This window comes from Hyperoodon ampullatus, assembly GCF_949752795.1.
Source record: "Hyperoodon ampullatus genome assembly, chromosome: 2".
Classification (NCBI taxonomy): domain Eukaryota; kingdom Metazoa; phylum Chordata; class Mammalia; order Artiodactyla; family Ziphiidae; genus Hyperoodon; species Hyperoodon ampullatus.
The window spans coordinates 39,920,719-39,934,758 of NC_136915.1; the positions used below are offsets into that span (position 1 = coordinate 39,920,719).

Consider the following 14,040-nt stretch of genomic DNA (forward strand, 5'->3'; position numbering starts at 1 on the left):
TAGCAGACTGCCTGACACGTTGTAGGTGCTCATTAAATACTTGGTAGGTAATATGGAGAAGGAAAGTGGGGTTGCGCTTGGCCATTGTCACTGTCAGCTGAGGAAGTTTTTCTCCCACTGTTTCCAGAAGTGCATCCTCCACAGTTAATCAACTCTGGAGGCCCAGGTCTGAGCTCTGCCCTCACCTTCACCCTCCCCCAGGTGGGCGGGGCAAGCCTCTCTGACCAGGCTGGGTGCTCAGGGGAGGTCAGCCACCTTCAGGGACAGTCAGCGATCCAGAAGCCGCTGCACCATGAGTGTCTCTGCACTGAGCAACCCCAGAGCCCTGGGTGGTGTCTCTGGTCTCCTGCAGGTGGTCTCCCTGCTCGGCCTGGTTCTGCTTCTGCTCAAGGCAGCGCAGCTCTACCTGCGCAGACAGTGGCTGCTTAAAGCCCTTCAGCAATTCCCGTCTCCTCCTTCCCACTGGCTCTATGGGCACATGCAGGAGGTAGGATGGAGTGGGACGGGGGAGTGGGAGGGCAGGGAGGGCCGGGGCTCTCAGACCATGGTCCTGATCAGCAAGCCCATGGGACAAAGCCTTGCTGTGGGAAGAGCACGTGACCTCACAAAAGGACCCAGCTTACCTCTCAGGTCTCGGCTCTTCATCCCAGTCTGGGTAGCTCCCTCCCTCCCAGGACCCTGTGCTGGTGTCCTCAGGTCTGTCAGATGCTCCTCCCTTAGGTAGATCTGCAGGCTGTCCTAGCAGCCCTGCACTTTGAGGACAGTGGCTGTTCCTTCCTGAGTCTCCCCCATCTCCAGGCTGAGCAGCTTCAGCTGTTCTCATAGAACAGGCTTCTAGATGCTTCCCTGCCCCACCCCTCAATCCCATCCTCTCTGCCTGGCCCTGAGCTTGCCTGGGAGCACAGACATCAATCAGTCTGATGGATGCTGCCCTGTGGGCTCACTGTCGGTGGAGATGACAGACAGGAATCTAGGAAGATGTCAGGTCACAGGAGAAGAGACCCACCTCCTGGGTGGGGGGTTACATAAGCTGTAGGGACAAACTGGCTCAGTTTGTTAAGACTGAGGAATTTTCCAGTCTCCTGATTTCAGTGCTTAAACCCTGACAAGCTGCTGGCACACATGAGCGAGGTTCCCAGGATGGTGCCAGGTAAGGAGAACTGACATTTGAGTTGCACCATCCACAGGGTGAGGTCACCCGCCTGGTGTCCTCCCTCACTGGACTATGAGCTCTTGGAATCGAGTGTGAAATCCCCCTCCCCCCCAGCACCCTGCACAGAGCCTGCGCAGAGGGATGTCAGTCCAATGTGTGGAGGGACAGGGAGGAGGGAAGGAGCGGCTTGCAGGCTGGGGAGGGGCAGCGCCTACCCACCCAGCACTGGCAGCACTAGGCTGGGCGGCGGGGAGCTCACAGCCAAGTCAGGGGCCACATGGAGAGGGGCTCATCAAGGGTTTGTGGACTGAACAAATGTTGGGAGAAAATCAGGGGCTGCAGAGAGCTGAGGCCTCCCTTTCTCTGCAGCGTGATTATTGTAGAGTGAAGTCAAAGACGGGAACCGGAAACAGCCCGAGCCCCACGTGGGCTGGCCCAGTACCTCTCTCCCCTCTCCTTCCTAATCTCCTGCACCCCAGGTTACTCAGCGTCCTCCCCGCCTGCCTGGGCATTCTGGCCTCTGGGACTCTGCTCCCATGTGCCCTCTACCTGGAATGATCTTGTCCCTCATATGTCTATCTACCAAGGCCCAACCCCAAGCCACCTCCTCCAAGATGTCTTTCTGGGTCTCCCAGGAGCGCAGGGGACAACCCTTTTTCCCTTGGCTGTCCTTCTCATAAGGCAGTGCTAACCAGATTCAGCTAGTTTTGTCTGCAGTGTCATAGCTGTGAGCTCCTTCTGGGAGAGCCCGCCTCTGGTTCATCTTTGTAACCCGAGAGCATCTTGGTAAATGATGACTTGATGAATGAGCAAGTGCATGACGAAGAGCTTTCTAACGTTCAGGTCTGAGTTAGGGTACCTGCCCCAAAGCTTCCCCAGAAGCTTGGTCTTCCGTCCATCACAGATTCATGAGCCCCTACGGTTGTCATGGCCTCAATCTCGCTGTCTCCTCCTGGAAGCTCCAAACAGACAAGCATCTACGGCCGCATCCTAATTCAGTGCCTTAAAACAGTGCCAGGCACATAGTAAATGCTCAGTAAATATGTGCTCAGTGAAGGAACCCATCCTCCAGTAGGCAAGTTGCCTCAGAGCTGATGAGTCCTGATGGTAGAAGGATGCAGGCAGAGATTAAATACCAAAGTGGCGGATAGTTGCTTTGAGTTACACAGAAGCCATTGAATTAAAGACGAGGTGACTGCATGGAACATGCCTAGGACGAAATGTTGACGAGAAATCCAGAGGTGATAAAACGAAGCTGAATCTCCAAGGTTAAGGAGAGGCAGTTGCTCTGTGGCAAAGAGGAGGGGCACAGCAGGTAGAGGAAAGAACCTGGGCAGAGGCCTAGAAGTGTGAGCAGGTGGGGCCAGTGCAAGGAGCACTGGCGGCAGCATCTTTGGAGGCAGAGCAATGGGTCCTGTGGACTCGCCAGCCCGGCAGGAGGCAAGAATAGAGAGGGTAAAGCCAGAAAGCAAGGGCCTTTGTGGTCCACACTGAGGAGTTTCAAGAGATTCCTCTAGGCGGTGGAAAGTGCACACAAGTTTCTAGTTATTGGTAAGTGAAAATAAGATTTAAAGATCCACATATAAGAACCTTAGATCAATACCATTTTGATGTATACATCCAGAATCTATCCTATCACTGTGTATACACTCAATATTTAAAATAATATATACACATACAATTTAGTACTTAGTTTTTTTCACTTAGCCATATACATCCTAACACTTTCATATTAGCAAACATTTACATGTATGCTGGAAGAATATTGATGATATATAGAAATCAGTAAGCAAAAGGAAATTATAATATAAATTTATTTTTTTTAATATAAACTATTTTATTCTCTAAATAAAATTATATGACTAAACTGCTTATCAAGTGATACGACTTATCATAAATTGCTCATGCAAATGTGTACGAATTACTTCCCAGAGTTTTCTACGCCTGGGAGTGAATCCCTGATGTAAGTTTCTGTAGGAAGTTCGTACTGGTGGCCCAGGGCTCTACCTGACAAGGGGACAGAATGTGGTCTTAGGACGAAGGTGGACAGCCAGCAAGGTCTGGGGCGGAGCCCAGGTCAGAAGAAGTAGTTCCAAACTCCTAGTTTTGCGGATCGATCAAGAACGATCTCCCTGTACCCATCCTGCCCTTCACCCCCACTCCAGCACTGGAACTCACAGAAGGGTTTTATTGATTTATCTTTCCCTTGGGGACAGTTCCAAGAGGAGACCGAGCTGCGACCCCTACTGAAGAGGGTAGAGAAATACCCAAGTGCCTGTGTTCGCTGGCTGTGGGGGACGAAAGCCCTGGTGTTGATCTATGACCCTGACTACATGAAGGTGGTCCTGGGGAGATCAGGTGAGAGGGAAACCCACATCCCAGCAGGAGAAAATCTTCCCTCCTGGGTACATGCCCCTGGATCTGTGAAATTCCAGAAGAAACTGGCACTTCAGCCATCAATACCTGACTCTCTACCAGCCATCCTTGCAGCCCACAAACCAGACTAAGGCCAACATTATTCACTTCTAGTGAATGCTTTAACACCTGGGTGGGGCTGACTTCTCTTTTCTGTCTTACTTTCTTTCTTGTTTTAACCCAATTGAGATGATCCCAGGTCTGGAAGACAATTCCCTGTCCACACTGATTTAGGTTTGGCACCTCTCACTGTTGCCTGTCCTGGGTCATGAAATGGCCAAACCGCCACAAACTGTAGGAAAACCACAGGCTTCTTTCTTACTCTGTGGCACTGAGCAGAGCCTATCTTTCTTGCCGATTCACCATCTTAGTCCTATGGGTGTTCTACTGCTGGGACACTGAGTCTGCCTTCCTGGGCCCACAGTGATCATCGGGACAGAGAGAGTCAGGGATGGGAGGCAAGAGGAAGGTGGCTTGAGACAGACTGCCAGCTGACAAGCATCAGGAATGGAAGGTACCACAGCTGCTCTGGGGGCTGCCTGTCTTGTTTGGTGCCCTCCACTTTCCTTCCTTACCTTTCAGACCCAAAGTCTCATGATGCCTACAGATTGCTGATTCCCTGGATTGGTAAGTACATTTAAATACAACTGCAGTCCACCCACCAGTTAGGTTTACCAAGAGCTACCACTTTGGTTAATGGAGAACAACGGGTGCCAGTCACCCTGTCACCACCTCATCTCTCAGTCAAGCCTCATTTCTCTCCTTCCAGTAAAACTCTCACCTTTTGTAATGGTGCTGATAGCCCTCCTGAAGCTCAGCCTCTTCATCACTCCTCAGTCCTCTGTGATATTCTCAGCCTGACTATTAATTAATACCTTCTATCACCTGCCCCCCTACTCTTTTTCAACCTCTGTCTCACAGCTGTCATAATCACATCCTATGGACCAGCCATTTTGGAAATTCACATTCCTGAACTGTACTGGCCTTTCCTACCTTTGCCCATGATGTGCCCCCTCCTGACACCCGTGCTTCCTCCCAAGTTGTCCCTAGTCATCTCTCTGATCCACTCTCTCCGACCCACACACACCCATCTGTGGCCCAGGGAATGGTTTGCTTTTGTTGGAGGGGCAGACATGGTTCCAGCACCGGCGGATGCTGACCCCAGCCTTCCACTATGACATCCTGAAGCCCTACGTGGGTCTCATGGCCGACTCTGTCCGAGTGATGCTGGTGAGTCCATCCCTTGTCACCTGGACCCACTCACATCCAGCACTGCTGACAAAGTCCACTCTCAGACCCTTTTGTCCCTCAGACGTCCATCAGACACAGCCTCCAGAATGATGCATTCAGAACGTACTCTGAGACAGAGCTCACCAAAACTGGATGGGACACAGGGGTACCCAGGCAGCAGCTTGGATCCACAATTTGCTCCGAAGAAAGGGAAAGCAGGGACATAGTGTATTCAGGGTCCACTCCCCTCTCATCTCCACATCTTCAACACAGAAGATTAGAGCAAGGGTCATTCCCCTGGACAGCGGTGCAAGCTGCCCCCGGATGTCATGGACAATGGCATCTTCAGTGGCAGAGTGGACATCCCAGGATGTCACTCAACTAGTCTCTGGTCTGGGGCCCAAGGCCTCTGCATGGAATTGAGCCACTCATGGGAGGAAATGAGGCCACGTCTACACTCACAGAGCCAGGTCTTGCAAACATCACCTCTGATCCAGACTGAGCACCAGCTGGTCTCAGTTAACAGTGGATGAATGAAAGGAATCGCCCCTTCATAGGAGCCCAAATAGAGTTCCTCAACCTTTTCCTTTCCTTGAAATATTTGCTTACTAAAGTTGGCCATCGCCTGTTCAGTTCCGATCTCAAGACACAAAGATTACCCCTTTGTCCGTTGAGAAACAATGTTTTCTGGTCTGCCACAAGGTGATTATCACCATAAATTGTTCCTAGAATTCAGAATTGATTCAGAATATTATGAGAGAGTATAATTAATTATATAATAAATGATTCCGAGAAAACAGACATCACATTACACACATGTGTTACAGCTTCAAACTGCTAAAACATATCTGCTTTGAAAGTGAGGAAATCTCAACCGAAGATTTAGAGAGATGGAGAGAGAGAGCCTGGCCTTGTCAGCACAGGCCTTCTGGGGGAACAGAGCAGGGTCAATGTCCCCCTCCCATCACAGGACAAGTGGGAGGAGCTCGTCAGCTCGGACTCACATCTGGAGGTCCTTGGACACGTCTCCTTGATGACCCTGGACACCATCATGAAGTGCGCCTTCAGCCACCAGGGCAGCATCCAGACAGACAGGTCAGTGGCAACCTTTCAATGGCAGGATCCTTGTTCTTACCAGCTGGGGAGGACTTACCTGAGAGGCAGTTAGGGCAGCGTGGATGCTTCTCAGCACAAAACGGAACATTCTGCACAGAGTCATGGACCACAGTCAAATTCCACCCAGACCAACTTTGACTCAGTCACAGTTCCCTGATTCCTGCACAGGGAGAAGCCTGGCTGCTCAAGCCACTTGTAAAGGACTGAGGGTCTCCAGGGTTGTAAGGCAGAAATGACAAAGCCTCAGTGCTGCCTGTCCCCACTGACTGAGGAATCCCCACCTGGAGCCCCACTCCATCTCCAGGTCAGAGGCTCCCTCCACTCCAGTATCCTCTGCATCCTCTCCCTTCAGGAACATCCAGTCCTACATCCAGGCCATCAGGGACCTCAGCAATCTGATTATTTCCCGAATAAGAAATGCTTTCCACCAGAACGATATCATCTACAGACTGACCCCTGAAGGCCGCTGGAGCCACCGGGCCTGCCAGTTGGCCCATCAACACACAGGTTCTTCTCCTCCTTCTGGGTAGCTCCTCCCCTGGCCTTGACCCCTCAGGCAGAGCCCAGACTCCTGCTTCCTCTTCAGGGGCTGGCACACACCCACACTGGGTACTTCCTGGTGCAGGGGTTGTGAACCGAGATGTCAGGGTGTCAGGTGATATGCAGGGAGATACATGTGTCACCACGTTGCTGATGGTGGAATGAGACCCCCTCCCAGCGGCATTCAGGCAGAGCCTCCATGGGCTGTGCTATTGAGGGGATTCCTGACCTGGATCACTCGATGCTGGAGCTCTCTGCCCTGACATGTGCGCCCATTCCCACCCTCGTCCTCATCCATCTGGTACCCAGATTGGGCCTGAGGGGCAGATAGGGGTATGGTGGGTGCTGCATCTGGTTTCCCAGAGCCCTCATCTCTGCCTGGGAACCACTGTTCTGGGACAGATGAAGTGATCAAGCGGAGGAAAGCTCACCTGCAGAAGGAGGGAGAGCTGGAGAAGGTGAGGAGCAAGAGGCACCTGGATTTCCTGGACATCCTCCTCTTTGCCAGAGTGAGTGTGGGCAGGAGAGGCCTGAGGCTTTGCCCAGAAGCACAGAGGTAGGGCAAACCCTGCACTCTCCCTGCCTCCACAGATGGAGAATGGGAGCAGCTTGTCTGACACAGACCTCCGTGCCGAAGTGGATACGTTCATGTTCGAGGGTCACGACACCACAGCCAGTGGCATCTCCTGGACCCTCTATGCTCTGGCCTCCCACCCTGAGCATCAGCAGAGGTGCCGGGAAGAGATCCAGAGCCTCCTGGGGGATGGCGCCTCCATCACCTGGTGAGTGCCCAACAGATGGGAGAACGTTGCCCCTCTACGAGTGGAGGACCATTGGTTGCCCGCCCTTAGATGGGCTTCTTTTCAGGGACCACCTGGACAAGATGCCCTACACCACTATGTGCATCAAGGAGGCACTGCGACTCTATCCACCAGTGCCATTCGTTAGCAGAGAAATGAGCAAGCCCATCACCTTCCCTGATGGACGCTCCTTACCTGCAGGTATGAACTTCACCACACCCACTAAACTAAGCACTCTGCAAGACCACATGGGAGATCAGAAATACACATGTGCTTTCCAGCCCCGGGATGCTGTGTCGGTTGTTTCTGCCTGAAGATAATTAATATTTACTCTGCAGTTTGGACGTTTTGTAAAACGCCTGACACAGAACTTGAACCAACGAAAGCTCAATAAGCAAATGCTAGCCCTTGAATGTGGTCTTGTAATGAAGCCCTAAAATTCTAATTCCTTGAGACGTGAAGGCTTGAGAGAGAAGCAGAAATAAGTAAGGGGAGATGTGGTTCTTTCTATATGGGGTCTATGTAAACGAGGGAGCTCAGGGAGTCCATTGTCATGGGTCAGATGGTCCAGTCTCTGGGGAGCCCTCAGGTGGATGGCCGAGAGCAGCTGATGCTCAGGTCTGAGAACACTGCCATGGTTGGAGGCCACCCACTGGCTCACCTCCCAGTGGGTCTGAATCCCAGCCCAGCCACCTCCTAGCTGTGGGATCACAGACACATCCCTCAACCTCTCGGAGGCTCAGGTGCCTCAACTGCACGTGGGGACAGGAGTGTCTTCCTTGAGGGCTGCTGTGAGGATTAAATGAGTTAATGCACTTTCCCCAAGGGCTCATGATGGCACCTGATAAATGTGAGTTTTCATGTGAGGTGATCCTAAATGTAAGCCTCCAATTCTTTTCCTTCTCAGTCCGGGGCCATGGTTACCTACTCCTAATCTGTGCTCATGTGCTTTGTCACCTCCAGCCCACCTGTCTTGCAAGAGCACCATTTCATTCAGAGTGATGGAGGGTAGCTCTCATGGCGGCTCCCAGGCCTTTTGTGTACATTGCCCCTGTTGCCATGGGTACCATCAGTCTTCTCTCTCTCCTTCCTGCCCCACAGGAATCCTACTCTCCCTCTCCTTTTATGCGCTTCACCACAACCCGAAGGTGTGGCCGAAACCAGAGGTATGATGGCCATGGGAGGAGAGGATGGGATGTTCTTTCCAGACCAGCACCTCCTCTGCTCTCCCTCGGGGATTCTTGTCCCCTGATGGATTGGTGCAAGGAGTTTGACCCCACCTGCCCTGGCCCTGGTGCTCTCTCTGCAGGTGTTTGACCCATCCCGCTTTGCACCGGGTTCTGCTCGACACAGCCATGCTTTCCTGCCCTTCTCAGGAGGATCCAGGTGAGGCCTTCTGTACCTGGGGCAGCCAGGTGTCACTGGGTGCTACCTGATGTGTGTGACTGTCTACATTCATATGTGGTGTATGCAGTTATGTCCCTGTATGTTGGCATGTTGAGAAGGAGGCGTGTATTCCCATGTACAAGAAGGCCTTCAGGGCATGCCACGGAGACCTTGGCCTCCTGACTTCCACAACAACCAGCCACATTTCCATGGCCATGGCCTCTCCAAAGTATTCCAGGGTTTTCCTCACTTTAGGTGTATGACTTTTCAACATTAGAATTTTCCATGAAACTTAAACTTCAGATGTTTGCTTTTCCCAATTATCTGCCTTCTTAAAAGGTGGTTTTCTCTCTTGGCACATTTCTAGTCCAGCCCACTGTCTTTTTTACTTAATTCACCAATCCACCTCTCACTGTATCAGCAGTCATGCTTTCATGGATTTGGATTTCCAGCTGCCTTCTTGTCCCGCGGATTCAAGCTATGTATGTGATCAGTTACAGTTGCCATTTGAAGAAAGCCTTGTGTGTGTTCTCTATTTCTGTAGTCGAACCCAACAAAGTTATGACAGCATATTAATATACACATGACACCTTTTCTAGTTGCCAAAATTCTATATACGTAGCGGGGATTATATACCATAGTCCCAAAATCTACATAGTCTAATTTTGGAAAAAAAGGATGAAATTGAAGGCAATCAAGTGCTTTTGAGAGAAAACTCACTATGTTGTGTTTGACACATGCATTTGAGAAGTTCCTGCCATGTAAAATATAAAGCACACATGAAATAGCTGTGAAGCTGGATGATAAACTCCAAAATGACTGCTGTGAAAATCTTCAACGGCTACTGATCCCCGCCGAAATAGTAACTTCCATAACTTTGGAACTACTTAATAATCCAAGTTTTTTCTGAGCCTATAATTCTGTGAAATTTTCAGTTGGTGAATCAACCTTCACAAACAGGCTTGACGCAACACGTTCCCGGAATTTGCTCTAGGATTTGGTCTGTGCCAGGGTCCTGTTCTTCCTTGTAGACATTGGCTGCAGGTCATGCGGCTGCCACCAGAGGACAGGGGGTACCTGGCAACTCAATTCCGAGGTCAGAATTAATGTTTAATTTTACTCCAGTCCTTTTATTTTCAATTCAATTAACTTTGTTCAAATAGAAAGCTATTTATTAAGGAAGCCTCTGTGTGCCAAACCATATATTACAAGATGGGAACACAGAGACGAAAGGAACTTTCCTTGCTCCAAGAGTTCACAGTCAAGAAACAACTACCGCTATTCAAGACAGACATGCGACGTTTCCATAGTGTAGTGGTCAGTACGTTTGCCTTACAGGACAGACATCATGCATTCATCCACTCTTTCACTCATTCATTCATTCACTGAGCAGATTGTGGAATGTTCCATGTTTCTGGCACTGTTCTGGTCACTGGTCGGTGATGTGTCCTTGAGTTAACACTAAAGCTGCTTGGGGATGTGGGAGAAAGAGGTGCAGGCGGCAGAGGCGGGAGGCCAGGAGGTCACTAGACTGAGTCTTGAGCATGTGGCCAGCAGAGGCGGGGGGAGGGGACCTCAATAGGAGCCGAGTGAGGAAGAGGGGCTGGACAGGGGCGAGGTGAGTGAGGAGCAGCCCAGAGAGCGCTGTGACGCCAGCTGAGGCCCCGCGACGTGTCCTCGCTGTGATGGAGGGCACAGCAGGCCCCGAGCCGCCGTGGCTGCAGTAGAGGGAGGGGAGGCAAGGAGACTGAAAAGGCCAGTGAGGAGCCCACGGGACGGGAGGAGGGGCCTTGCTGGAGTAGAATGGGAAGGCCCCAGGGGCGGGTTGACTGAGGGGCTGCGGGGAGACAGGAGGCCGGAGCATTAACTGGGAAGAAATTGGTCCAGCATGTCGAGGGGCGCTAACCCGTGGCCCCTCCAAGAAGTCTGCCTGTTGCTCTTCTGACTTCCTTACACAACTCTGTCCTGTCCTGTCTGGGGACTGGGGCCCCTACTTGTCTGCCATGGGTGGTGAGGGCCCGAGAGTGCCCACACCCCCCTACAGTGCCCTGGCCTGGCCTGAAACCAGAAACTGCCTGTGGACGAGTGAACAAAGTACTAATTCACATTTACTGATTCACGTGACTTGACCCTGTGGCTTAGAGGGCCGACCCGCCCCAACAGGACTTGCTACTGCTGAGAGCAGAAGTAGGACTTAGGAGCTAGTCCTGGAGAGAGGTGGGCTTTGTAAAGGTCAGGGGGAGAGGGTGGACCGAGGCTTGGGTGGCACGTTCAGTGTGACCCGTAAGGAAGGGATTGGGGCTGGGCCACGTGGAGGAGAGCCCTGAATGCCCTGTGCCCGGCAGGGGTTAGAAGGCTCTGCTCACTTCCTTTTCCCTCCCTGACCCAGGAACTGCATCGGGAAGCAGTTTGCCATGAATGAGATGAAGGTGGCCGTGGCCCTGACCTTGCTTCGCTTTGAGCTGGCACCGGATCCCTCCAGGGTCCCTGTACCCATTCCAAGGCTTGTGCTGAAGTCCCAGAATGGGATCCACTTGCAGCTCAGGAAGCTCCTGTAATGCTCGTTGGAGACAAGGACGGGCTCTGAGGGCCCTGCCTGCCGTCCTGTCTCGCTGTCACTCTCTCCCGTCCTTGCCTCTGTGCCCACTTCCTGCTTCTGTCTGCCCACCTGCCTGCCTACCTCATCTCCTGCCTCCTGCCCATCAGACGTTCTGCCCTCCTCCTCTCATCTTTCTCCAGGCTCCCTATCTGCTTATCTCTCCATCTGTCTCTGACCCACCTGTGTCTCTGACTGTCCACCTAAACCCTGATCACCTGCCCTTCTCCAGTCTGTCTACTCTCTCCCTGTCTTTCTCCCCTTCTGCCTGCCTGTCTGTCTCTGAATTCACTTCCTTTTGCTGCTAAAATAATTGGCCACAGCCTCGTGGACTTAGAACAACACAGAGTTATTTTCTGACAGCTCTGATGTCAGAAATCGGAAATGGGTTTCCCTGGACACAACCAAGATGTTGGCAGGACCCCTGTGCAGGGATCTAGGAGAGGATCCCTCTCTTGGCCTTTTCCCACATCTAGAGCTGCAATCCTTGGCTCCTGGGCCTTCCTCCATATTCAAATCCATCAGCTTCTTCAAATGTTCCCCTGCTTCAGTCTTCACATCGCCTTCTCTTCCATAAGACCTCTGTGATTACACAGGCCCACTCAGATAAAACAGGCTTGTTCTCTGGCTCTGGGTATTAGGACACGGACACCCTGGGCAGCCGCTACTGTAGCCGCTAAGTCCTGTGTGACTACCATCGCCTTGGGCCCCCGATCCCTTCCGTGTGTTACGGGTCTGCCCGCTTGTCACTCACCTGGCTTCCCCTCTTTCCCACTCCCCGGATAAATTCACAATGTCATATGGAGTGTGTGTGTCTTCCCTTGCAAGGAGCTGGATGGAATGGAAGAGAGAGAGAAGGGGAGGGAAGGCGGAGGAGACGAGAAGGGGACATGACCCTTGGTCTGTGGGCCCAGAACCCCAGCAGGACAAGCGTGTCCCAGGGCCCCTGCAGCCTCACACTCTGGGGTCCCTCACGCCCCACAACCTGCCTGTCACCTGAGGCTCCCGCGGCAGCTGAGTCAGGAGAAAGGGCTTGTCTCCAAAGGCTCAGATGGAAGAAGTTCACCCCAGGCACCTGTCGGGGAAGGAGCCTCCCAGCTATTGTGTGGTACCTTCCTCAACTACATCTTTAGAGGGGCCCAGCTGAGACAGGCTGGGCCTGGGACCTTTTGCTGCAGCGCTGCAATGCTTGCACCTGGTTACACCTGTCTTCGAGCAACAAAATACAAAGAAAGTGTGTGGGACTAAAAATAACTATGTCCATGCACAGTTGGGGCAAATTCTGAACAAAACATACAAAGAGACCAAAAAACCCAACTGTCACTTTTTTTTTCTTTTTTCATCTTTATTGGAGTATAATTGCTTTACAATGTTGTGTTAGTTTCTGCTGTACAACAAAGTGAATCAGTTATATGTATACATATATCCCCATATCCCCTCCCTCTTGAGTCTCCCTCCCATCCTCCCTATCCCACCCCTCTAGGTCATCGCAAAGAACCCAGAAGATCTCCCTGTGCTATGCTGCTGCTTCCCACCAGCCAACTATTTTATACATTACACATTCGGTAGTGTATATATGTTGATGCTACTCTCACTTCACCCCAGCTTCGCCCTCCCACCCCATGTCCTCAAGTCCATTTTCTGTGTCTACCTCTTTATTCCTGCCCTGCAACTATGTTCATCAGTACCAATTTTTTTTTTAGGTTCCATATATATGCTTTAGCATACAGTATTTATTTTTCTCTTTCTGACTTATTTCACTCTGTATGACAGACTTTAGGTCCATCCACCTCACTACAAATAACTCAGTTTCATTCCTTTTTATGGCTGAGTAATAGTCCATTGTATATAAGTGCCACATCTTCTTTATCCATTCATCTGTCGATGGGCATTTAGGTTGGTTCTATGTCCTGGCTATTGTAAATAGTGCTGCAATGAACATTGTGTTACATGTCTCTTTTTGAATTATGTTTTTCTCAGGGTATATGCTCAGTAGTGGGATTGCTGGGTCATATGGTAGTTCTATTTTTAGTTTTTTAAGGAACCTCCATACTGTTCTCCATAGTGGCTGTATCAATTTACATTCCCACCAACAGTGCAGGAGGGTTCCCTTTCCACCACACCCTTTCCAACATTTATTGTTTCTAGATTTTTTGATAATGGCCATTCTGACCGGTGTGAGGTGATACCTCATTGTAGTTTTGATTTGCATTTCTCTAATAATTAGTGATTTGAGCATCTTGTCATGTGTCTCTTGGCCATGTGTATGTCTTCCTTGGTGAAATGTCTGTTTAGGTCTTCCGCCCATTTTTTAACTGGATTGTTTGTTTTTTTGATATTGAGCTCCATGAGCTGTTTGTATATTTTGGAGATTAATCGTTTGTCTGTTGTTTCATTTGCAAATATTTTCTCCCATTCTGAGGGTTGTCTTTTTGTCTTGTTTATGGTTTCCTTTGCTGTGCAAAAGTTTTTAAGTTTAATTAAGTCCTATTTGTTTATTTTTACTTTTATTTCCGTTACTCTAGGAGGTGGGTCAAAAAAGATCTTGCTGTGGTTTATGTCAGAGAGTGTTTTTCCTATGTTTTCCTCTAAGAGTTTGATAGTGTCTGGTCTTAATTTAAGTCTTTAATCCATTTGGAATTTATTTTTGTGTATGGTGTTAAGGAGTGTGTTAATTTCATTCTTTTACATGTAGCTGTCCAGTTTTCCCAGCACCACTTATTGCCCACCCCTTAGGTGGTGTTGTGTGCAGGGGGCATGGGCAGCACCCTGCTTTTGCTTCTGACCCCCAACTGCCACTTTTG

At 50.6% G+C, this 14,040-nt stretch overlaps 1 protein-coding gene across 2 annotated transcripts; it reads left to right on the top strand.

Annotated features, from left to right (window-relative positions):
* Window positions 1-292: 292 nt before the first annotated feature.
* On the top strand, window positions 293-11,198 carry LOC307049145 (taurochenodeoxycholic 6 alpha-hydroxylase-like; the record flags this gene model as incomplete). Of its 2 annotated transcripts, none has more annotated exons than XM_079698541.1 (12): window positions 293-487; window positions 3,370-3,511; window positions 4,151-4,195; window positions 4,671-4,798; window positions 5,769-5,893; window positions 6,267-6,421; window positions 6,857-6,963; window positions 7,046-7,236; window positions 7,322-7,455; window positions 8,356-8,420; window positions 8,564-8,640; window positions 11,030-11,198. In XM_079698541.1, the coding sequence occupies 12 exons, from the start codon at window positions 293-295 to the stop codon at window positions 11,196-11,198; spliced, it is 1,533 nt and encodes a 510-aa protein (XP_079554667.1). The 2 variants fall into 2 exon arrangements, with proteins under 2 accessions (XP_079554667.1, XP_079554668.1); XM_079698542.1 differs by having other exon boundaries at window positions 6,363-6,421.
* Between the last annotated feature and the right edge of the window lie 2,842 nt (window positions 11,199-14,040).